General features: G+C 34.5%; 1 protein-coding gene across 2 annotated transcripts; it reads right to left on the bottom strand.

Moving 5' to 3' along the window:
* Nucleotides 1-1,232: 1,232 nt before the first annotated feature.
* LOC110694954 (THO complex subunit 1-like) lies at nucleotides 1,233-26,042 on the bottom strand. 2 transcript variants are annotated; one of them, XM_021872141.1, is made up of 21 exons: nucleotides 25,887-26,042; nucleotides 25,087-25,244; nucleotides 23,520-23,594; nucleotides 22,899-22,992; nucleotides 21,231-21,376; nucleotides 21,037-21,108; nucleotides 15,552-15,624; nucleotides 15,417-15,482; nucleotides 15,290-15,336; nucleotides 13,194-13,265; nucleotides 12,953-13,078; nucleotides 12,796-12,861; nucleotides 11,580-11,621; nucleotides 10,399-10,515; nucleotides 9,071-9,147; nucleotides 8,205-8,271; nucleotides 8,024-8,095; nucleotides 7,838-7,888; nucleotides 2,397-2,456; nucleotides 2,157-2,306; nucleotides 1,233-1,803 (listed from the first exon to the last, which is right to left on the bottom strand). In XM_021872141.1, exons 2-21 carry the CDS (start codon nucleotides 25,234-25,236, stop codon nucleotides 1,549-1,551), a joined length of 1,878 nt encoding a protein of 625 aa, XP_021727833.1. In that variant the 5' UTR covers nucleotides 25,237-25,244; nucleotides 25,887-26,042; the 3' UTR covers nucleotides 1,233-1,548. The 2 variants fall into 2 exon arrangements, with proteins under 2 accessions (XP_021727833.1, XP_021727834.1); XM_021872142.1 differs by having other exon boundaries at nucleotides 1,549-1,803; nucleotides 25,087-25,261; nucleotides 25,887-26,038.
* Nucleotides 26,043-26,696: the final 654 nt, after the last annotated feature.

Below are 26,696 nucleotides of genomic sequence, written 5' to 3'. Positions count from 1 at the left end.
CATTCCTGACTCAAATTATTAGAGGCAGAGAATTACTCGTGAAAAAAGTAAAAAAGTAAAACAAGGTTCCTAAAGAGAGGAGAGTAATAATGAGTCTTAAAAAAGAACTATATAAATATTACAAATGGTACAACTGCACATAGAAAAATAACGATAACTTGAATATTTAATTTGCAAAACAAGGAAAGGACAAATGGTAAATTTTATGACTAAAAAAAAGAAAAATCCTAAATGTAAAAAAAACAAAGGAAAAGACTAAAAAAAAAAAAGTTAAAAAACATGGAACGGACTAACTTTGGTAGTAAATAAAATTTAATACAATTATAATACTTATTTTGATCCATTTTCATTTTTAGCGTTTAATACTTATATTTATTATATGTATAAAACTATTTTATTTATGTTAGATATTAATAGTATATCTTTTTTTTTTAATTTTACTAACTAGATACATTCTACATATTTTTATTTTTAAAATATATTTAGTTTAATATATTAATGGGTAACCGGATACCCAACCGATCCGAATCCAAAAAATTGAGATGTGGAATTAAAACCAGTTGCAACCGATTCCTTAGTTTATTACCCGGAATTGGAACCATCGGGTCTAATTCCTGTTCCGGACCCTCCAATATCTAACCGATTCCGATTCCAATTCTAAGTACCCAGAATTTTTGCTCATCCCTAATTGCACATAGAAAAATAAACAAATTGAGTATTTAATTTGCAAAACAAGGAAAGGACAAATGGTAAATTTTATGACTAAAAAAAAAAAAATCCTAAATGTAAAAGAACAAAGGAAAAGACTCCAAAAAAATAAAAAATAAAAAAACATGGAAGTAAAAGACAAGATAAGACTGGTTAGAAAAAGTGTGTACTTCTTGACCACTAAATGCACTATCTACCGCAGTATTCAAAGTAGGATGTCACATAGCATTTCATCAATAGATGATAAATGCAAGGGCGTATGTCCGTCACATCGGATGAGAATAAAAAATACGAAGTAAAAAGCTTTGGCAGAGCGTGAACTAGAGTTCAAAAATCGGCATGGAATAATCCATGTCCAAAAGGACCATTAATTTCACTATTGATAAGTAAAGAAATTACGAACATGATCTAAGAATTACCTACAGAGATATAAATTTAGAGAACAATAACATCAGTGCATCTTTTTTTTTTAAGCCCTAAAAAGCTAATAAATAAATGACATGACAAAAACGAAAAGATTGGGGTTACATTTTCAAGATATACAAAAATGAGCTTTCTTTACCCCCTTGTTTAGTATTACAAAGGTATCTCAAAGCAAAAATATACAGAGTGTAGAGAAACTAGTTATGTTAAACTCATAATGGAAGCAAAGCCGAAAAAGAAAATAAATGAATTAAACTCCATGCTTCATTCAGCTTGCTAAAGCTCTCTGAATAATGGATATAATAAGTCATTCTAGCTTCTCAAATTATGGATGTGAGCTGAGAAGTCACTGCAGTTCCAGTTCAGCAATTCCACTACCTTTAAAGTCTAAACAATTTGAAAAAGTCATATGCAAAATCAACCTACTGCCTCTAGTTCAACATCTGCATCTGTCTCTCCATCAATTAACCCCGGCTCAGGATCACCTTCAGCGTCAAGTTCTCCAGCTTCTTGTGCATCTGGGGATTCAGAACTTTGCTTTTGAAAGTCATCTGGTGTCGGGGTGCCAGCTTGACCAGTAATAGGTGTTGAATCCAGGTCCATTGCAGCTGCTGGGGCATCAAGATCATTATGGCCACCTTCGCCATCCATCTCACTTACAGAGTTTATAGCCTAAATAATTTTGGAACATTTAAAAAAAGATTAAATAAGTAGATAAGGAATACCAGAAAGTCACAACTCAGAAAACATCTGGATATAAATATTACAGGAATTCAGGAAATGTCATATGCTCATGGCAATTGTTGTAAAAGCTGATCGCACAGGCGGTTGTTATTAGTCTAATTTTAAGTATTATACATACAAAACAAACCATAATATCTTTACATCAATATGCGACATCGGGACACAAATTGTGCCATAAATAATTTCCACAAAAAATGTATTCCCCATTTCACCCAACATATGAAGTACTACAAGTACATACTAACCCCCAAGCATATTAAAAATAATGCAAGTCAAAATACCTGATTTTCTTCAGATGGAGGTACAGAACCCTTAGTTTCATCCTTCTTCACACGTTTAGACTTGTCATTTGGCTTTGCCTGATACTTGGACCTTACTTCAGGAGGCATAAGTTCCAGGGGCACAACCCCTTCAATGCCAAATTCAGTGAACTACAAATGAAACACATTGGGTTCATTTTCTTTCACAAAGATGGTATTAATCTCTAAATACATAAATAAATAAAAGGCTATAATTCATACCCTAGAAAAGCCTTCCAAGTCCTGTCGCGCAGAAAAACGGAGACCTTTCCAACAATAAACCTGCACAAACAAATGAATAATCAGTATGCCAAATTAATAAAGTAACACTGCGACACTTTATTACAATACTTTTAGGGAAGTGATCCATGCTAACCAAACCTTTACTAATGAACCACAAGTGACAAAATTACTCCATGGCCAAACTAAAAGATACATAATAGGTCCAATTTATTCACCACATGACATTTTAGGGTTATTTTTTGTTTGATTTATGGAGGTAAATAAAGAAGATAGCACAAAGCAAGGATTAATGAAGTCAAAAGAAAATTAACCTGATGATAAAACTTAAGTAAAGAAAAACAAAAAGATTCTACCCAAAGCCCAAGGTCCACATGAAGAATAACAGTCAACTTATATCAAGTCATAAAAGATAATTACAACTAAAGCAAGCCCCTATCAAGAAGCTACATTAACTAGAACCCTAATACTATTTTAATAACTGTCAGATTATGTAATAATTGGCTAAGATTAGATTAAAAGCTATCAAGAAACCATGGCATTATCATGATTATATATCATGTGTTCTATCATGGCCAAGGTTGTAAACCATTCACAAGGGTGAATTATTGATTTCTAGATATGATTCACATCATAGATCATGATTTGTGAACCAAAGTTTTTAGGTTTTTTTTTTTTTGGGGTATTTGAGGTCACAAAATTGTTGGAACACAATAATAATCCCAAGTTTAGTCCACAAAAGGAAAATAATCTAAAGTTAGACAAACCCTCACAATTATCCCAAGTGTTTTATGTTGTTACATAAGTGCTCTAACAATAGACAGAGTTCATGTTCGGTTTGTCTTCAATAAGTTAAAAACTCTAACCCCCCCCCCCTCTTCTTTCACATGCCTATCTAGGGTTGTACAGAGTGCGGTTTAGATCGAACCAAACCGCAATTTTGCAGTTTGGTGCGGTTTGAAAATTGCGGTGCGGTTTTTTAAAATGACCAAACCGCGCTTTGCGGTTTGGTGCGGTTTCCAAAAAAAATTTAGACCAAACCGCACTTTATTATTTAATGCGGTTTGTAGTTTTTATACTATATTTTTATTAGAAAAATATAAAAGAACTAAAGTATATGAGTTAATCTTTGACTATTAGCTAATTAAAGGTTAAAAAAAGAGTTTAATATTTAAATTATAAATTAATAATTACTAAATAAAATAAAAGTTTTGTTTAAAAAACATAATTATAATTTTAAGAAAATATGCTTAAACCGCACCGCACCAAACCGAATTTTGCGGTGCGGTTTGGTGCGGTTTGAAAAAAATACAAACCGCAATTTTGCAGTTTGGTGTGATTTAGGATCCAAACCGCACGGCGAACACCTCTATGCCTATGAGCCTTACCCTCCACCTACAACATATGAAGAAAGCTTTATTTAATTTTCTAGGGTATGTGATAAAGGTGAATCAACAGAATATTCATTTCACCCATCATAAGTTCACCCATGTGACAATATTGGAAAGTTATTGTTCAAGGATGTTTCCTAAGATGAGATTATTCTAATCGAATATTCCAAAATTGTTATACCGGAAGAACTTGTAACCAAACAGAGTTATAATGCATCACAAAATTGATGTGTAGCTTTTTATATACTGCCTCCGTTTTTTTTTTAGTTGACACGTATACCTTTTTAGGAAGTTTTTTTTTTTAAGTTCATACACTTTTATTTTGAGTCAAAATTATATTGTTAAATGTCAAATTTACCCTCAATTTTCCTCCTCTCCCCTCCCCATAATAGACCCACACTCTTTCTCCTCTCTCCTCCATAACTCCCCCTAACTCCTCCATATCCCCTCTCTCCTCTTTCACAAACACACACCCACCCACCTACCTAAATCATCCACCGTCATCTTTGATTTTCCAAATCCAAATTCAAAATGAATAATATCAAACACTTTTTCTATCTTCAAAATCCTCTAACATCATCAACAATATATGAACTTTATATGAATTCATCCCCAACTCTCGACTACAAATTTATGGGGAAAAAAATATATACTTCCTCCGTTTTTTATTATCTGCAACAATTACCAAAAATAGGTGTTTCATATTATTTGCAACAAGGTTTTTTTTTTCCAATTTTAGTAAGTTTAGTTACTTGTAAAATTACCATATTACCCTTAAAAAAACTGATTATATTCTAACCTACAAGCTAACTATGATTAATAACCCCAAAACCCCAATTTCATTCTCACTTATTTCTCACCATCTCCTCCAACCATCTCCTCCAACCATCACCTTCAATGGCAAACACCACCACCAGTCCACCACCTCCACCACTACTACCACCGTACCTATCTCCACTCTATCTACATCTACCCATAAATTCCCCCTCTCTTTGTTCATCTCCCCTCAAATTCAACCACCACCTTCGCCGAAAGTCGCCCTATAAGTGTCATGCTTGTCGTCGTCGCCGTCTCCGCTTTCTCTCTCTTCCTTCTCCTTTTGTTTCATTCTTGTCATTAAAGCTCAAATTTGAAGGTTTTATGGTCAAATTTAACCATGAAAATTTTAGATCTAGAATTTTAATGGTTAAATTTGACCAAATAAAGCTTTAATTGATGATAGAGAAGGTAATGGTTTCGTGGGGGTAGCGTGGGTCTGGTTCGTGGTGGTGGTTGTGTGGGTTTGGTGTCGTGGGGTAGCGTGGGTCTGGTTCGTGGTGGTGGCTGGATGGCGCGGGTTGTTTTGTAGGGGTGGCGTGGGTTGGGTTCGTGGGGTGGCGTGGGTCTGGATTCGTGGTGGTGGTGATGACTGGGTTCGTGGTGGTGGTGGTGGCTGTGTGGGTTTGGTGTCGTGGGGTAGCGTGGGTCTGGTTCGTGGTGGTGGCTGGATGGTGCGGGTTGTTTTGTAGGGGTGGCGTGGGTCTGGGTTCATGGTGGTGGTGGTGGTGACTGGGTTCGTGGTGGTGGTGGTGGCTGGGTTTGGGTTTGTGGTGGTGGCTGGGTTATAGTGGTTTGATAATTTTTTTTTTTAATTGGATTAGTGGTTAAGTACATGCCCTTGTATTTCAATAATCATGCTTAGGAACTTTTACCTCGGCCTCCGCAATCGGTACGGTTGTTGCAGATAATAAGAAACGGAGGTAGTATATATTTTCTCAATTTCTTCCAAATGTCCATCTCAATTCTCAAATCTCCACCTTCGCCACTCATAAAATGAACCAACATTTGAAGTTTAGTGAAGCCAAAAATCACTGACCAAAAAAAAAAAAAAAAAAAAAAGGTTATAATTTCCATATTAACAGTTTAAGAAAATATGGAAAATTTTGAGAAAAAAATCAAAGGAGTTGCTTGAATAAGTGCCCGCCATTATTGAGCCTTGAGCTTTTCTCTCTCCTTTGTAAATGGGTTTCTCTTTCTATATTGTCCTTTTCTCTCTCCTCTGTAAATGGGTTTCTCTTTCTCTTTACATTAAACAATTTCTAAATTTGAGAAATAAGGAATTTATAAGTCAAAAAACCTTGATTTGTTGAATTGTTGTTTCTTTTTTCTAAAACTTTTGTGTTGTTCTTAATTTGTTGAACTTTGTATAAGATTCTATGCTAATTTGAAATTAATTTATAGTTTTTTTTTTACTAATTTTGATATATTTTTACTATCAATTTGTGGCACTTAACGGTGTACTTGAACTTAAGAGGAGAGAATAGGAAATGGATAATCAGATGAATGAAGGTCTGTTTTGGTCCAGGTTCCAGGACGAAAGATACAGCCAAGTGGGGTAGTGTGAGGGGGCGAGGTGAAGGCTATTTTGCATATATCTTTCATTCTTCCTTCCTTAATATGAGCACCAGAAATGAAACATGTCAACTAATAAAGAACGGAGGATGTGTGTGCATGTGCGCATGCGCACGTGCGTGCCTGTAGGTGTGTGCGTGTAATGAAACATTATTTTTGGCTATGAGAAACAGAAATCACTGAATTGGAATTTGGCTAACTTTAGGTACCCAAAATTAGAGTTTGTTTTTCTTCTTATTTTAATCCATGTTGCATGTATCATGTATGACCACTCACATGAAAAGTCTTGATGTCTACTTTCATCTCCAAATTATCTCACTTTCAAATGATTTGTATATGATATTACTTGCAAAGTTGCCTTATCTCAGTGTTCAACCACTATACAAAAAAATTAAAATAATAACCTCCAAATGCAATCTCAATTTGATATAATTTTTTTTTATAATAACTTAATATCAGCCAACATGCACCATATTCGAGGTATAACCAGCCAGGTAGCTGAATAATTACCTAATCATTACCACCAAATTAATATTAAGATATTCTCATCTATTATAAAAATGAGGCTCATGCATCACTAAGAAAATGGACATCGCTTCATGTACTATCTTGTATTTTCTGGGATCAGGATGGGCACATTGTGCAATACTTCCTCCATGTCATTGTAGTTGACACATTTCATTTAAGCACATTTTCCAACGCATAATTTCATATATTAATATCTTTCATTTACAACAAACAAAAGTTTGGAAAATAGATGTTTTTTAGATGAATCTAATACTGCCTCCGTGTTTTAATAAGTGTTACACTTCCTTTTTTTTTTTGACAAAAAGCTACATTTTAATATTATATATTTATCCTTTCATGGTCCCCACTCAAACCCACTACTATTTTTTTTTTATTATTATTTCTTTGCTCTCACATTCATTACTTTGTAATAAACTATTAAACCCATTATCTTTCTTTTACAATTTATTAATATTCCAACTACTCCATTTACCTCTTATTTTATTTAAGTCAATTAAATTGCCTAAAACTATGTGCCGATCAAAGTGTAACACTTATTAAAACACGGAGGGAGTAACACCCCACATGACTATGTTTTTTCTCAAGAATAAATCACAAAAAGAAGTCAAAGTAACTTATGTGAATAATGCCCAAAGTTAAAATGTGTCAACTGAAAAGAAACGGAGTGAGTATATCCTAAGTTGGTCATCAGGTCAAAAAGGGCAATTTGCAAATCATATGAGTGTGACCATTTGAGCATATTCAGGGATTTGCTGGCAAATGCTTGACTAAAATACACTGATTAGAAGCTGGCATTTTCATAAGTCAGTAATATGAAGTGATTGAAGTCAACTATAGTTTTATTTGTACAGTAAATAGCAGGCAGGTTTGTCGGAACTCTGAAACAAAGATTGGCAATTAGATACATGGATTACATATACAATCTAAAGAGACAAGTCAATCGACAATGCTGAAACTAAAGGCACTCTCATTAGTCTAATAATATCAATTTCAGAGTTAATAACCCATAATTCTGTAAATTATAACTTATGTGCATCATCTCTCAGTCAACAAAACTAAAACATGAAGTATTTTAATCTCAACTATGATCATCATACAGGAAGTGTAAGCTACCTTATTGTTTTTGTGATGGTACTCAGCTTCTATACCAGCAGACGGATCCATCTGTTGTCACAGATCAATATTCATCACTTATGCTACAGAAGTAATATTCATAATACCTTTCTATATAGATAGATAGATAGATAGATACATAGAGAGAGAGAGAGAGAGAGAGAGAGAGAGAGAGAGAGAGCTTACATCATCAGCCATTGGTTTCCAGTAATCTGTGACAGCGGGAGTCTTAACTCGCTCTGGATCAGTGAGAGCATTCTGTAAAGAAGATGCAGATTCAAGTATAGCAAAAATCAGACAAAAAGAATAAACCAGCAATATAAAATACTCCGCAACATTATGATAGATTTATGGGTAATACACAGACCGGATTCTGATCAGCCCATTTCCACAGCTGAGAAAGTTCTTTGTTCCCTAATCTCCACCTTGGTCGACTGCAGGGACAGCATATTTCAAACATTTTCAAGTACAGCCAAAATTAACCACTTAGATTCAAAAAATAAGCATAAACCCATCAGAAAAGCCCACAGTAACTTGATCTAATTTCTTAGAATATCTTATGCTGAAAGATAGAGTAACTTTCTCAACAAATAAAATTACTGTTTGTATTTAAATGCATCAATTTGACCAACAAAAAGTTTTGGGAAGATAAGTTGTGTAATAAAACATTGTGTACATTAGATTTGTTGTGGAAATAAAGATTATAAGAGATAGTGGGTTATTAGTTTAGTCAAAAGCATGATATGGCGGTGACCTGGACAGTGAAGGAATGCGCTCTTTTTCAATGGTCTGGATGGTGTTGAGGTGGCTTTGGTGGCAGACCCAGCGGTTTAGGTGGTTTGATAGTAATGTCGGTAGTGGGGAAGGGGGTGGGGTTAGTTGGCAGAGCTAGTGGGCTGGGGTAAAATCGTCTTTTGACATTCTTTTCCACCCTAACTTGATATGTGCGCCTAAATCTAATGGGTCGTTTAAATAAAACAGAGGAAATAGTAATGTAAACAATGTATTTATAGCCATAGACTGCAACAAAAAAACCTAAATCAGAGCAGTTTATTAACAAGTGCTTCCCCTTCTCCCTTGTCACAAGAAAACAAATGCACATAATATCTTCACAGATACAGAAAACCTATCAAGATTGACCACAATTTGGCTGATCATAACAAAAATTTAGCCAATGATCCATGCTCTAGGATGGAACATTTAAAATTTATCACATTCAAAATAATTACTTACCGTTTTTTTGTACCATCTACCTTCTTCTCCATGGGTTGTTTTTCAAATGGCGGGCAACCATCACGCTTCCACCAAACCTGAAAGAAAAATAGATATGAACAAACCCTTTTTTAGAGATTATCACATAGGTGACATACATTTCGACATCTGAACATTTGCCCCTCCAAATGGGGCTGAACGTGGGAAGGGCAGTCAGAAGACAGAAATGGCTGTGAGGCAGTGAGGCTGCAAACTCAAAGTAAAATAAATAAAATAAAAAAAAAAAAAAAAAAAAAAAGCTCCTCCTCATTTAACAAGAAGAGATTCAATGACTTTTTAATCATTAAACATGTCTTAGTCACAAAATGATTGGGGTCATGACTAAGATGACTTGTCATAAGGAACTATCCGCAAAATGTGCAACAAAGAAAGACGAGTAATAAAATGGAAGTAGAAGACAACAAGAGAAAACATAATGAGCAAGAGAACTAGAAGTATAAAATGAAAACCAAAAAAAATGGATATAAAATTTTTTATAGTAATCAAAAGTAGGACTTAGGGGAAATAAAAGAGAATAAATCATGAAAAAAAAAAAAGTTTGAGAAAACCTTGAGATAAGAAATACTACCTCCGTTAAATATTAGTTGCAACTTTGGGTTATTATTTGTGAGATATAAAACATTCCAAAGTTGCAACTAATATTCAACGGAGGTAGTATATGGAGATGCATAAAATAACAAGTTATAACCTAGGATAATTTAAAAAAATAAAAATAAAAATAAAAATAAAAATAAAAATAAAAATAAAATAAAATAAAACATAAATTATTAAAATCATACTTCTTCTGTTCCACGAATATAGCAACAATGATGAAATTACGCATCCCAAAGCACATTTTATATGCTAAATATCTATAATTATATAAGAGTAAAAATTATAAAAAGTTGATATTGTGAAAGCATTTTACGAGACGAATCTAACAAGACCCCACATGACTATATTTTACTTAACGTATAAATCATAATGTGTGGTCAAACAAGCGTGATGAATAGTGTAAAATTCCAGTTGTTGCAATATTACTAGAACAGAGAAAGTATATAATTATTATACACTAAAAGTTATAACCTAGGCATATATTTTCTCCCTCCACTTTGCCATATCCAACACCATATTTTTCCTTATTAATGTAATCACCCTCCTCCAATTTTCTTAATTCTTCCCTTGCCTCTCACCATCCCATCACTTTGCAAATATTCAAGCCTCCTTACTAGTGCCTCACTCGATTCATTAAAATAAGTAAGAAATACAAGCTAAGTCAAGATTTTCGAGAGGGGCCATGGTATGCTCACCCAATTTTTTTCACGTTCTAGAATATGCTCAATGCTACAGAGAAACTCTTTCCCTTTAGGAGGTGTCACTTCGAGAAGATTCTTTACACGCTCCTCATAAGTCTTTATTTCTTCTTTCTACAATCAGCACAAAATTTATGAAATCATTAACATCAATTAAGAAGCAACACTAGTGCTAATTTTACATAAAATGACAGCATATATATTGCAAAGATAACATCAAACTGGGAAGTGAAAACCCTTTATGACATACATATATCAACTTTTTATAATTTTTACTAGTTGATGATTCACAATATAAAGGGTCAAAATTGTGCATTGAAAATGTGCACAGCCAAAACGGAGCAACTACTTATAAAATAAATTAATTAAATAAATTAAAAATAAATAAATAATAGTTAATAATTAATAAAAATAAAATAAAATAAAAAGAGCAAGTAAATTTTTTACGGTGAGGCTAACCAGCAAAAATTAATAAATATAAAAATCTAAATAAATTTAGCAAAAGATGAGTAATGTTCAGCAGCATGGTAACTTTTCAATTAAGCTTATGTATAAACACCCTCTGTGTGGTACTTAAGCATCCAGAAGATTTTCTGCTATCATAGACCAGTCATCCTAAATCATTTTTATTGTTTTACCTGATATAATTCATTTTATTAAGCTAACCCCAAACAGCTTCAATATTTCTCCTCATTTTTGGAGGGGTAAATATTCTTATAATGAAATGGAAAATAGTAAATCTGGAGAGTAAGTCTGTTCCTCGTTCGACAGACCCTAATTCCACTTCCCATTCTATTTCATGTACTGAAGCAACCTAAACAGCCATAGTAATTTTCGAAATAATTTCTCTGTTTCATTTAATTTACCACAGTATGACTGTCATAATTACCAATACATACTTTGCAAATAATACATTTTTCTTCAAAAAAGAAAAATTTGTAAAAATTATACATATTTTTTTATAAGACCTCACATGATTATGTTTTTCTTTAAATTGTCTTAAGTATAGTATGTAAATAATGTAGCAATCAAAGTGTTTCACTAAAGAACAAAGAAGGAAGTATGATTTCATTTCCCATCTACAATCCTCGTATGACAACATTTGCAGGTATCAATGATTAGAGCTATAGAAGAGAAGGAAAGACTACAAAAACTATCAAGTATCAACAGATACTAACCATTGCCTCTGATGGTAAATCTTTGTCACTCTTTCCAGAGGGCTGCAAAAAAGTACGAGGAAAGCAAAATGTAAGTAGAAGGGAAAGTACTAAACCAATGCACTGAAATCAACAAATGAATTACAATCTTCATATATTGACCATGCTTTTTTACCCAGAAGAAAGATTATCAAGATGACCTTAACATTGCACGAAAATCAAAATGGTACCGAAAATGTAGATGCAGATATGGACTTTGAGTCAAAGCTTCACACAGTACTCTCTGTGTCTACAAACCATCTATGTTTTGAAACATACAATAGTTCTTACCTAATATAGAAGGTATAAAACGTAATATATTCTTTAAATATGAAACATGCCTACCAGGGCCCAACTATCAAGGGTGATCCGACCCAGTTAGATCTTAGACACTTTGAGAATGGGGAAAAGGTGCAAAAATCCAACCTCAAAGTGCACCTAGTGGCCTAGAGTTTGTTTCCTACAATCAAAAGCCCATATATCCTATCAACATGAAGATCCAAATAGTGCCCCTCAACATTTAAAGCTTATTTTAACACATGAAGAGTAAACTGAAAAGATGAAGAAGAAAAAAAAAAAAAAAAATTACAAATACAAATAGTCAATCAACTAAATGATGACCCACATTAAGATATGTATCAAGTACAAGAGGGTATTTAAATTAGAGATGCAAATAAAAATGAAATGCCTATTTCACAAAAAAGAATTGGAAAAGAGAGGAAGGTTTGACAAAACTAAAGCAATACAGCGACTGATGAAGTGCAGAAAGATGAATGCTTATAATGTTTTAACAAGGTCAGATGGGAAATAGATATATGCTGAAACTAGCAATAGACCAATCTTTTTCAGCAACATGAACATTTCATATTTCAGAGTCCATACCCAGTAGATCATCAGCAATCAGTCAAAATGAGCACTGACTTATCTCGAGTCCTTTAAAATTGGACAAACAATGCAAAGTTGCAAACTTTCCCCTCTCCCTCCTAACACCCCAACTCCTCTCCAAAGAACAGAAAATGAGGAGGAGGAGGGGGGGGGGGGGGGGGAGAGGCTCCAAAACATTATGTAAACTACATGAGATATCTACACAGCTAATACTTCATTAAAAATGCCAATGGATAAAAGCTTTGTATAATCTCACAAACGCGTGTTTGAATGGCCTTCAAAGCAGTGCCAGAGTAAGTACCTACCTACCTACCTTGACATAGTCAAACAATATCAAACATTGTACAAGAACATGACGCCGGAAACTAGGATCTTTCAGCTGCAGCAAAGAAACATTCAAATAATTTTATCACAGCAAAAGATGTTAAACTCTGGTCCATAAAATTTGTAAACTTGGTGAAGACATTTACCTCCAAACCCATCAGTTTACTACTGGTCAGATATTTAATATTGACAGCTGCCCCCTCTTCTTCAAGATTATTAGCATTTCCCTCCTCATCACTTAAGGGTTGAGCCTCAAAGGTATTTAGAACAACCTAATAAAGAACAGTCAAAAGAGATGCACAAATGACACCCCAACATTAATTGAATTTTTGTAAAAACAAAAATAATATACTTCAAAACAAAATAATTTGAATATGCATGTGCTACCGATAAGCTTGATGTAAATCTGTGCCACTTTGTAGGATTAACGGTCAAGGATGGAGGATTACAGAAGTACTCCTGAAAACCATGGTAAAAAAAACCAATCTTATAAACAAAGACAAATATACACACAAATTTTATCAAATCAATTACTCAAGAGTAATGTAAATTGTACAGTTCTTAAACTCGAAATTATATTGTGAACACTCTTACACTTGAACTGGCTTAACTTCTAATCCATCACATTGCATCATTTTAAGCAGCAGCATGCAGGTGAACAGTGCCCGAGGCTGGCATAAAATATATAAGGGTTCCCGCATGGCAAACACATGCAGGTAAAGAAGCTAGTCCGTGAAAATAGTACGGGAAGTAGGATGTGTTTTGGGACATTCCATGTCAGCTCTTTGACAACGAAAAGTGGCATGTGTTTACAAAGAGAACAAGTTGGTTGGACAAAAGGTTTAGTTAGGTATAAGGTGATTGAATTTGTTAACTTAATGAATGAAAATTAGATTCCGTTGTTTGAAATTTGAAACCCAAAAACAGATGGCTTGGCTGATATTCCAACAAAATTTGGACAAATGTACACCCCGATAAATATTCACATTAATATAAAATCTCATCCTTTTTGAGTCAAAAGTCATATCTCAAGACTACTCCAAATTTAATTAAGTGTATATCATTGTTAACATTTTTCTTTCAAAAAGATATTTGCTTAATCCATCCTGATATACAATATCTCAGCATTCATTGCAAAGTTCCCAAATCAGTATCTACTCAGCAATCTGCCCTCTATAGTAGTTTGTATAACTTGGAAACAACTGTTTTCAACATGATGGAGTGTCTTGCAAGTCTTTGACATAGATACGTTATATAATATGCAAGGAATCAATATTTAGGGGAAGGGTATGTAGTCATAGTCTATTAGTAGTAACTTGGGGAATAAGCCAGAGGTTTGTTAGGAGGGATTTTCTATAAATAGCTCTCATTAGGATTAAAGAGCATGTTGAATATTGTGAGGTATGTCATTGGCAAAGAGTGAGCCTCTTGGAAGCTCATATTAGGAGAGAATCCACCTCTCGAAAGTGAAATCCTCATTCGATTTATTGTAATTCTCATCTCATCAATATAATCATCTTTTTCTTCTTATTTGCTGCCATTGTTAGTGCTGTAAGCTATGTCAGTTCCTAGCATAATACTCAATATTAGAGACAGAAAAATAAAGCACAAAACAGAAGACAAGATGTCTGTGTGCAAAAGGATTGAAGGTAAAATGCTAACAAGGCATCAAGTCCTAATATTAAGGCCATGGACGAGATAGTTAATGTCATAGTTCAAGTCTGACATCAAATTTTATAATCTTCTACTCCAGTTTTTCATAGTCATTGCCAACCAATGCATTGATGTTAGGTTATTTTTTAAATTAACAGACTTCGCACACATAAATATTGATTAACAATGAAAACTTCAGGAACAGTAAATAAACCTTCCCAATCTAAACATATAAAATTGAAATCATGTTAATATTTTCATGGCTCAAATAAGGAAGAAATCCTAAGAAAGACAAAGAGGCCTATAAAAAAGCAGATACTCAATGCTACCTCCTGAATTGAAAATTAACTCCTACAAAAACATCTCCAATTATGTCAATCTTATAATTCAACTTCAAGTCAATGTTTTCCAATTAAATTATCTGATTGGCATACTAAAATTCCATGATGATGCCAGTCTTCACTTTCAGTTCTAGTACATTTTTTTCAGCAATTTAGGGGGTTCAGACTTCGGGTTTGTTACTAATAGTAACTTTAGCCACCATTATAGTTAATTCGGGCAACTTTACTTTTTTTTTTGTTAGCGGGCAATTTAGTTTAATGCACCAGGGTAGTGCTAACAATTTGTCCTCATCTCCCTGAGTTAGACCTGCCTCACAACTTTTAGCTGCATCTTTAATATAATTTTTCTGATATTAGTTTAGCTAGATGACTCAAAAAGGACCTATACCAAATAAAATTTTATTCACAAGGTGGGCAAACAATTTCTCAGCCAACAAAAATGTATTATTTCTCAAGAAAGCTATAAATCATATACTATTCAGTATTCACCTGCAAACTCCAGAATGTCTTGTAGAAGTTGAAATCAATAGAAATGCCTAAAGATAAATGAAGGGGGGGAAAATCCATTAGCTTCTGTACTTAAAACATAAAGGTTTAGTACTGAGTATGGGAATACCATTTGGAGCTTCTTTCTCATACTTTGTTTCATTGGATGTATTGAAGACTCCCTTAATATTCACAGCTGTATACATAATAAAGAACGTTATATAAATCCATGGTGTCAAGACCAACATAACAGACAAGCACAAACCTGAGCGCTCAGACAGCGGGAAAAAATGTGCCAGAAACATAAGAATCCGTCCACAAAATACAACATCATTTGCCTGCAATGATTCATACTCCAATAGTTTAAACATCACAATCAATTGTAAGAAGTCACTTCTGATACGTGATAAAAATAGCTAGTTCAAACTTAATTCATTTAGACATAAACATGTTTTAAAGATCCATTGCACGGCAAACAAGGGAAAAATCACCAGCCAATCTCCAAAAACATCCACAAGAGAAGTAATTGCAAACTTCTCAGCAGTGTCCAACTTTATAGAATCTAATTAAAGTATATTTTATGAGGTGCTGAAGCCTCCAGGAACTCTTTAATTTGTATCTTACAGAGGTTATGTGAACTTAATATCAAAATTATTAAAGCTTATTATGTATCTACACATATCATGAGAAAACGTAGCTTGACATTTAACAATCTTTAAAGACAGTTGCAAGTGAAAGATGTCCAGTTCCTTCTTAAGTGGAAGACACCATGGGGTATTACTCACGACTAGGATGCTTGGACTTGGGTGCGGGTGTCGGACTTGATATGGGTCGTCAAATTCTGATAATTATGAAGCTAAAGATCCGCGAACACGTTTTTATAGAGTCAGATTCAACGGCAATTGAAAATAAAACACAGAGTTTAAGGTAAGTAAGAAAAATCAAAGTAGGAATAAAGAGTATTAATTGTTCAGATTTAAATAAAAGTAAGAGAAAAGGAAGGGGGGGAGGGGGGGGGGTACAAAAACAACAGTAAAGAAAATCACATGAAGAATAAGGGCTAGGATCAGATAAACTCATGCCCCAGCTATCATGAAGAATTTGATATACAAAATCAAAAAAAGTCAAGCATCATTCAGAAGTTGATAAGAATGCTATACAAAAAACCATTTATTCTTTTTTGAAGGATGTAAAAAAGCTTTAAAATAAAAATAAAAAATAAGAAAGAAGAGAGAGCAAGCAAGCTTAAATCCTTGATATAAGGAACCTCTACCCCTCAATAGTTTAGTGGTTTTCTGGCTTTCGGCACTAGATTGCCAACAAAACCATCTTCCACTCTTCATCAAACCAACCTTTTTTCATCCTCTTTTCCAACCTACACAAACATCTTTCACAGAAGAAGGCTGCAACCAGCCCATCCCAAACAAGGATAATAATAAGCGCCAATTAAAAGCAACCCGAAAATATAAACGGTAATTAACACTCTTTGTCATTAAGTGAAACAATAATAGCTTTCAATGAGAAAAATCCTCCATTTAATAATGCCTACGAAAAATAATTCAAGCTTAAGGAGTATCTTTAATCTTCCAAATATCATTGGCAGGGAACACCAGCATCCAAATCCTATAAAGGTAATTACAAACACAGAAAAAGAGCCTCTTGTCATGCTGCATTGCTGCCAAACCATTTTGTTATTCTCCTCCAACTTGATCTCCTCGGCAGAAAGATTTTTAAGAAAAAAACAAACACATTTTCAATCCAATCATTTAAAAGTCTCCAAAAAGAAACATTCCCATGCTACTCATCACCATGTTGCACAAAACCTTTTGATATAGTATCCTCAAACACAGGCACAAAGCAAATCAGATACTGCTGGAAATTGAATTTTTCAGGTTAATCCCGCCAAATGCCATGCCAAAAAAGACCCCTTGCAGCACTCTTTCTCTTGTAATTGACCAAGGAATCAAAAACATGCAACCCTCCAAAAATTCTTATCCATATGTGAACTCCATGAGAAGAAGACATCTCCTTGCTCCACCAATGTTTTTGAACTTGATGATGTTCTTCAACAATGCATTATCTTCATTCTCAAATCTCCAAAGCCAATTCACTTAACACACTTAAAGGCTTCATTCGTCATACACTAGATCACATATTCTCATTTTATCCAATGAATGCTCCTATCTGAATAATTTAAGCCCATAGGAAAAACAAATCATTTTTTCACACCTAAGAAGCCACAAGTCCCACAATGTCCGTGGTAGTGAACATGAAAATTAAGTGTATAGGCATGTTAGAAAGGGTACTTCTCATGTTCTCATCAATGTTAATCTAACTCTTCCAAACAAAAGCTTTAGGGGCCATTTGGTTGGGGGTATTCATCAAATGGAATGGGAATCAACTGCCCTCATTCCCTTTGTTTTTGTTTGTTAGGCCTTTTTTCCCATTCCCTTTACCCTCTTCATTTCCCCGAATCCTTCTAAGTTGATTCCCCACCCCCCTAGGTATTTCCATTCCCATTCCTTAAGCCACCTCTACATCACACCACCTACCTACTCAAATTACTAGAAACCCGCACCACGGCCAGCCACATCAACCCTCGCCGCCTCTCCCCCACCCCTCGCCGACCTCCCCTCCCCATGCCGGCCATCCATACTCCCGAAACCCTTTCCCCATCCCCGCAAAAACCCAAAAAAAAAAAACCTTCTCCCTCCATGTAAAACGGTCGGCCGGCCCTCCCCCACTCTCAAAACCCTAGGCGCTAGGGTTTCGAGGGTGGGGGAGGGTCAGCCAACGGGTTTTACGGGGAAGGAGACTAGTTTCTAGAGGGAGATTTTTCGGGGGAGGGGAGAGCTGCGCGGGGCAGGGGAGGGCCAACGAAGGGTGGCCAATGATGAGGGAGGTGCGGCGAGTGGTATGGTGGATGGGTGGTGGATGGAAAAGGTGAAAAGAGAATGAATTAGGTGGTTGTGTGGTGGTGGTGTGGTGGTGGGTCTGGTGGGATTATTTCCCTTTGTTTTTCAAACAAACAACATAGAAAATGTAAGGTATTTTCATTCCATTCTTTTCCTTTCTCATAGTTCATTTAATTCCGTTTACCCCATGTGAACCAAACAACCCCTTAATTTCCACGCTGTAAGTCTTTTTTGAAATTCTAAATAATAGGGTCCTAAGAAGAAATGCAATTCAAAGCTCAAAGAATAATAAGAGGAATACCCAGATAGGAATTCTCCGCCCCACAACCAAAGACATCAGCTAAAAAACTTCAATGTGGAACCTTGCCAACTAGGAAGTCTAGTATCAGCAAACCCTTATGAAAACCCACTTTATGTATCATCACCAAAGATGAGATGTGGAAGTTGAAAGGTTAAGAAGCATAGTTTTCAAAGAATACACCATAAAGTCCAACCTCAATTAATTTTTCCCCCAAGCTACTCTAAGATGTCGTCACAACTCACAATTTGAAACAAAATGGAGAAAATGGTCACCTTGGCACAATCCACAAGAGCTTGAAAATAAACTAGCTGGCTGCCATAGTCTAACACTAAAAACAAGTTGTAGAAACACACAAATGAGCCCACTCCCTCCATTTGCAAAAATATATATTCAAACAAAAGTACCAATTTTAAAATTGACATCTAAAAAGTCCCAAGAAGCATAATCATAAGCCTTTTCTAAATCTAGCACACAAAACAAACCATGACTCAGTTATTTAAATGCACAAGGAATATGTGGTGCAACTAGTTTGGCTAGGAGAGCATAGCACACAAATAAGGCACATTTTGTGCAATAAACCATATAGATCATTTTGGCCTCAATTTTTTTATTGCAAGAATCGCTTTATTATATTTTGTTATTACAGGGGAGTGGTTTTAAAGAAGAATCGAATAAATAGAAGAGAAGGATTAGACATATAACAAGATAAAAGAATACGAGGGTGGACATCGTAGTTGTGTCTCATGCTCTTCAACTGCAACTCACTGTTCTCACTGCATCATTGTGTAAAGTGATAAGACTGGTGCCTCATTGTGCTCACCCTGAGACGCGTTTTTTAAAACTAAGATAGTCTCCTTCACATCAAGCCATAGAATAAAAATGCGGTTTCGGTCGCGATCGAACGGTCGCGAAGATGCGGTAACGGAAACGATGCGTTGATCGCGGACTGGTTGCGGTCATCGCGGTAGAAATTTAAAGAAATATTTTTATATAATTTATTTAAATTTTTAAATAGATATTTTCTTATCCAATAGATTTAGATTGAATTTATCATAAAATAAAGAGATTGAAAAGTAACGTAGTAATTACAGTACTACTATAGTCCATAACAATTTTCTTTCATATCAAAAAATTAAAAGTAAAAAAGAGAGGTTGAGTGGTCAAAAAGTCAAATATAAAATAAAACCAAAGTGGAGCATCATACAGCCGTCCCAACCTTCTTTTAACTAATTACAGCTGTCCCACTTACCACATACTTACCTCGTTCTTATCTCCTCAACCCCTAACCTTTTTACTTTCTTCTTCTTTCTCTCTCTATTTCTCTATGATGCGGTTGCTACGGCTTGCTACACGCCAGCAACAATGGAGTCTGCCACAAAACTCCAACCATCTCACGCCTTTTGGGCATTTCAGGTATCGGCCGTATCGGTCGAAAATGCGGGGTTTTTCAAAACTCCGTTACAAAACGGTAAATCTTGTAACGGTAGCCTTCAAATCCGTTACATCTCGGCCGCATCACGATGTAACGGGCGAGCTTTTATTCTATGCATCAAGCAAATTATTATACTTTGCTTGACTGCAGCAAGAGTACCACTCTTTCGCCCCACATTATAGTTCCTGTTTTCCTATTTTGGAGACCCAAAATGTTGTTCCTATTTCTATTTTTGGATAGTATGTAAAACCATTATACCCTCACTTTTTTCACTTTATTCATTGTACTTCCTAAATTACCCTTGAATTTTGTACTTGCCTTGTACTTTTTTCCACTTTCTCTAACTTTTGTCTATAATTGTAATTTTCACTATTTTTAATGTATTCATCCACTTTCTCCTCCTATTTCTTAAATACCGTGAAAAAACACAAACAGGAACTATAAACTGGGACGGAAGGAGTATGTTATTAAATGGCTAACAGACCACCAAGTCACCATGTCACTGCCTTTTTACCGTCAAATTTGCACTATAATGCCTGCCAGTTAGTCTTATAAACTTAAGTAATGTCATTTGAATCCTTGCAATACAAAATACAGAAAGTAAAATCAGGCTACTGGAAACCAGACAACTCAGGAACCTGGATCTTTGGGACAAATTATGCTATCCAGATCCCTGTATCATATGCCTGGGAAGTGGCAACCTGCTGAATTTGGGGCAAGGTTTATCCTAAATGAACATCCAACTCACAGTTTTGTTCAGAAAGATGTTCTTGTATGGTTCAGCAATAATTGCAGGGGCAAGTATGCTATAGTGGAACAAGAACAAATCAATACTGGCAAAGAGCAACAGAGGTACGGAGAATAACAAATCAATGCTGGCAAAGAGCAACAGAAGCATCAAGAAGAACGAATATTTAGTCAGTTTGCATATCTTCAGAAGTTAAGGTCGCAGATAAATCAACAATCATACATAACAGAAAACAACTAGAGCCCTTTTTCCCCTTAACAATCTCATACTGCAAAAGCAATGACCATATAAAAAGCATATGAATTGTGACAAATTTGAGAACAATGTAATACAGCATAAGTCAGATATTAGAACCTTTGACAAACGACGAAGCAGTTGATTACATGTCCTCAGCATCACAAGTTTGCCACGAGCAAACAGTTCTTGCTGCTCATTAAACCATGACATTCATCAAAAACAAAATAAAGCAGTGATGCAAGCAGTACTATGAATTTAATGATAAGAAAAAGCCCATAACATAAATTACAAATGTGCACCGTAAGAAATACCTTTCCAAGTAAGTCTTGCTTGCTCTCTATGTAAGTAAAAATATCTTTGCAATTCTTCATGGTTGACATTTCAGTCAAATCTTCCAACAGCTGAAATATCATGCCACCCTCCACATGTTCCTTCTCACAGAGATACAATACAATATCTGTTGTGAAAGAACACACAAATATTGACTTATGAGAAACCGGGCATGAAGGAGAAAACTAATCATTAAGTAAAAAATTCAATGTTCCTTCTTTATCTCATAAGTTAAATCCCCATTTCTTTCTGCAGTTAACTCAAATTATATGATCCCTTCCTATAAAAGCAGTAAATAGTGCTTAAATTTATTCGTATTCCTCCTATAAGGATAAAAGTGTTGATAGTCCACTCTATCTTCATTAAATTCACAGGCAACACTTTCCTAAAGCCTTAAAACTATATGGCATGGAGAGATTTAAGAGCATCAAAAATTAATAATTGTTTCTTCACATGCAAAGGGACTTATATTTTTTTACAAAGGCGAAAATTATTCAACAAATTTCAAAAGTTCCAGGATACATTGACATTTAACTACAACAACAAAACCATAGCCTTTTTCCTGAGAGATGATGTTAATTACATGAACCGAGAGTCTACTTCATGTGATCGCCCAAAAAGAAGATTCTCCTCCATTCACTTCTATCTAATGCAACCTAGTAAGCTCACTTTTACCATGTCCTTTTTTACTTCCTCAATCCAAGTCATCTTTGATTCTCAATAGAGTTGAGTTGTCTCCTATAGCACCCACTAGGGCTTTCATTAAAAACTCAATCAAAGTGTTACACCCATCTATCCTTAGTCTCGCCAGCTTGAACAATAATTCCTAAGCTTTTGTCCTTTACACAATTCACCATACAAAGGTCCTTGACCAGCACTTGCCTTCTCTTAACTCTATTAGAAATCCTTTTCTCACCATCCTCGAACCTGAACTTTCATAAACATCTTTATACACCTTAGCTCAAGCCTCTCGAACAACTTCTCTAGCCTTAACTTTAGCTTCCTCACATTTACCAAAAGTTTCTTCGTCTCAGCATTTTCTTAAGGCAAAGTAGTATTCCATTTCCTTCTTAAACACTAGTTTCACAACATCATTCCACCAAATCGTGTCCTTGTGCATCAGTGATTTCCCACTTGATTGCCAAAGAACCTCCTATGAAACTCTACAAATGCAAGCCGTCATTTCTATCCAATTTGAGTTCCAATCCTCCTCCTATGCCAATTAACATCTTAAAAATTTTATTTGATATCACCATAGCCTTAACATTGGCCCCTTTAATAGCCCACCTTCTAATCCGCTGATCACCTTGAAGTCAATTACTTTTTACACCTATTTTACAATCAATACAACGACCCTTATCCATTCTCCTAGCCAACATAAAGTCAATTTGGGTTGCATTTGCACCACCCTAAAATGTCACCAAATGGGTACCACATTTCTTAAACTAAGAGTTGACTAAAATGCAGCACAATACATTAATGTTGCAAACATGTCTGGGATAACAAAGTCAAAAAGCAGATGCCCATCAACAATTAACAAATTTACAAACTTGAGTGTAGAATACTTAGGCAAATTCCAGACATGAACAGTACTTCAACAAAAGAATGCAAGTATCTGAAACCATAATCTCTAGAAAAAGTGGTCATACCAAGAAGGCGAGGAATTTGACCCTGTGCAAGATCTCCGTCAGCAATGGAACGGCCATAGTGCATGGTTGGCTCTCCTGACTGTACTGCACAAGCCTGCATCAGGACACCAGATACAAGTCAAACTTCTGTAACACCTTTTTTTTTTTTTTTTTTTTTGAAAGGATAAATTTTTTAAAAAAATGAAGGGAAAAAAATAAAAATAAAAAAAACATGCAATGTAAGTAATATTCACAAAATAAATCAAATGACATACAGCGTTAATAAACTTCATCAAAGACAGTTATGTATTCCTTTTGGAACAAAAATACACTATCCACCCATGGAATATAGAATACCAGAATACCAACAGTTCACAGAAAGTATCTGGGAGAGAATAAAGGATCATTCCATAAACTATGTTAACACTTAACTAATAGTTTCAGAGACATAATGCATCAAAACGAACAATTACTTCATCTATGATTTATGGCCTAGTCGTTTGCTAGTTAGCTTTGCAACTATTTGATAAAACACTAATGTAGAATTTATTAAAAATTGAGGATAAAGTGTCGAATATGCAGTCTTAAGAGCCACAAAAAGGAGCTAACATGGTTTAAATGAAAATTAGTATGCATCCATACCACCAACTCTTGGAGTAATGTCCGTAGAATGTTTTCTAGCAGCTGATTTTCATCCAGAACTAACTTTGTTTGCCTCTGAAAAAACACAAATTCAACTGAAATCAGCCAAACTTCAGACATAACGTAAAGAAACCAATGGCACATGAAATTTACTAGGCAATGCTATTTAACAAACACTGATAGATCAGAAAGACAGCATCATAACACTGAATTGAGTCGAGCCTAAACATTGGCAAACAAGAACCAGAGCAAATTGGTTGATGCAATAATTATTTAACAAAGACAAATTATATCCCCAATCCAACAGATTATATTGTCAACTAGTTCCCCATTCCAAATGTTTGTATTAGCAACTAGTTGGTATACACCTCCTCAGTTTTTAATCTCTTTTTGGTTGCAGCCATTACATTTTCACGCTTTGCAATGCATAACTTCAACCATCATATCTTAAAATATCTATAAGTATTAAAAAAAATTAATAAATTGATATTATGAAAGTACAAGTTGAGATGAATATAATAAACCTATGACAATATTTCTTCTTACTTTTAAATCACAAAACATAGTCAAAGTAGTATGTATGAATAGTGTAAAATGAAAAAGGAGCAACTACAAAAAGGAGGTAAATAATATATCGCTCCCGTATCCTTATAAGATGCTCTCCTCAACAATTTTCAAATATTCTTTTTATCTAAAAAGTAAAAACATTGTCCCAATACCTCAAAATAAGTGTATGAATAGACTTTACAAAGACATTCTTTATACTAAATAGTTGGGTAATTTCCAAATTCCCATCCTCTCCCCATCACTTCATATGTGTGGTGGCATAATGAAATGTATTATAAACCACATACTAGGAAATGTATTAACTTCTCCAAACATCCTAAAGTAGCATAAGTGACTATTAATTCGATCAGCGTGACTTGGAGTATATATTTTATATATACAACATACCGAAACCTATTCATTCACAAAATACTTTCAAGAACAAACAACGTGAAATGAAAATTTAAGGGTTCGTTTGGCATTGTTGTGGTTTTCAGTTTTTTGGTTTTTTGATTTTCAAAATCATATGATATATGTCGTAAATGAATAAAAAATTAGTCAAACTTCTTAAAATCCTGATAATTTAGAAAACTAACAACAAAAAAGTGGAAACACTTTTTTCTTGTTTCCTTTGGTTTTTGGTCTTAAAAAAAATAGAAAACTGAAAACCAAAAAAAAACGCTAAACAAACCCTAAATTAGCTTAATGGATTAAAAAAAAAAAAATTATTGCCAAGCACATAGAACACAAAGCAATAACAATTTACCATCGTTATATTCCCGGTTTCCAATATATTGAACATCTTTTCATCAAATAATATAGAAAGGAAGTTAATAATCAATACACAATGGAGAAAATATGAATTCCTTCAACAAAATACACAAGTAATAATTACTAATACACAGAAAAATACACGATCAAAAAGTATTTCTATCAAAACCAATGATTAAAAGTGCAAATATAACAGAAATGATACCACTATCAACATGATTTGCAATTAAATATTATGGAGAAAAATCACCTGGGGTTTAATGGCTTCCTGAACAGTTTGAAGGGCAAATTTTTCGGGCAGCTCGGGATTTAACAAGGCTTTCCTAAAAATCTCCTGAGCAGGCCCATCCCCCCTGGTCCCAAGGAGAAAGGGTTCATTCTCATAGTTTCGTCCAGACATTAAAAAGACTGCAACACATAAGCATCTAAATTTAACTCAATCATCAAATTAAGCTCGAAAAATCACATGAAATTCTTCTTGCTTAAGAATATAAACATAAATTGCAAATAGCAAACTTCAATCAACAAAATTGCTCATTATAATCTTTCATATGTTGAGCCATTAAAACCAATAGTTGAATAATCCACCTTAGAAGAACCCTAAATTCACTTTACTGACAATTAAATTAATGATAGTGTAAAATGAAATTGATATTTGATATTTGATAGGGTATTAAATTAAAGGGAATTTTGACTTTTGCTGACACTAAAATAAACCACTTTGATTATTGCTACCCATATGCACGAAGCTCTGTCATAAATCCCCACCAGGCCCGTCCCTGAGGCAGGGCAGGAGGGGCGGCCGCCCTAGGCCCGGGGAAGAGAGATTTGATTTCATATTGAATTATCTCGAAAAATACATAATTTTAGGGATACTTGATTCAATAATCAAATTACGCTCATAATTTTCTTTTCTTTTGGATATGATGTTTCATAATCTAAGAATTTGCGAACCCTAAACTTAAACCACTGATAATTAAATTAGATTAGATCAAATATAAACCCTAGATTGTGAAATTGATGTGATGATAACAACAACAAACAACTTACTTTAGAAGCTGCTTCAATGGGGGATACAAGAATTAGATTCAACGTAGAACGCTTCGATGGAGAACGTTGAGTGCGCTTCAATGGAGAACTTGAGTGCGCTGCAATGAAATAACTCAGAGACTTAGGACATAGGAGTGGAGGCCTTTAAAAGCCATGACCCGCCATAGTTATAATATGAGTTAGACCCGTCTGATAAATAAATGCTGCGGGTTTTTATATGATCGTCTAATTATGAGACAGATGGACTTTATAAAGGTTTTATGTAAATATGTTTAAAATATTTTTTGATATTTCCATATGTCAAAGCTTGTATTAATTCTTTGAAAGTTTTTAAGAGTTTTTTTTGAAAAAAAACAGCTAAAATTACATTAATTAAACTGAGTTTACAACAAACAAAAGGATAGTAAGTAACATAAGTTATTATTGACATAAGAAGCCCTTACGCAATATCAATTAGGTCATTAACGACATTTACTATTTAGCTATTACAACGAGTAAGGACAACGCATATAAGGCTTACCAATATACATTTAAACATGCGATGAGACTATTGATAGAACGAGGGAAGTTAGTGATGATGTTTCGTGTTGTGCAAGATATTTTCTAACATACAATTAAAAGTCTATGAATGTTGGTGAAATGACGGAAACAACCCAAAATCAGTATGTCTTACATTAAGGGATCCCAATAATACAAATGTATAAAATCCTCTTGAGATATATGTTTCATACATGTCAATCACATTTCTTTGTGATCTGACAAAACCATATCTTATACTCCCTCTGTCCCATAATATAGTTCCTATTTTGT

This window comes from Chenopodium quinoa, unplaced genomic scaffold, assembly GCF_001683475.1.
Source record: "Chenopodium quinoa cultivar QQ74 unplaced genomic scaffold, ASM168347v1, whole genome shotgun sequence".
In the NCBI taxonomy this organism is placed as follows: Eukaryota; Viridiplantae; Streptophyta; class Magnoliopsida; order Caryophyllales; family Amaranthaceae; genus Chenopodium; species Chenopodium quinoa.
The sequence above is the reverse complement of the archived record's forward strand: the minus strand, read 5'-3'. Positions and strand labels throughout refer to the sequence as shown.

Bases quoted from the DNA above. Each gene is read 5' to 3' on its own strand.
- LOC110694954 (XM_021872141.1), bottom strand. From the start codon at position 25,236: ATGTCTGGACGAAACTATGAGAATGAACCCTTTCTCCTTGGGACCAGG. The intron at 15,337-15,416 runs GTATTCCCATAC...ATTTATCTTTAG, and splicing joins TGAGAAAGAAGCTCCAAATG to GCATTTCTATTGATTTCAAC. The intron at 8,096-8,204 runs GTCTGTGTATTA...TCTTCTTTACAG, and splicing joins AATGGGCTGATCAGAATCCG to AATGCTCTCACTGATCCAGA.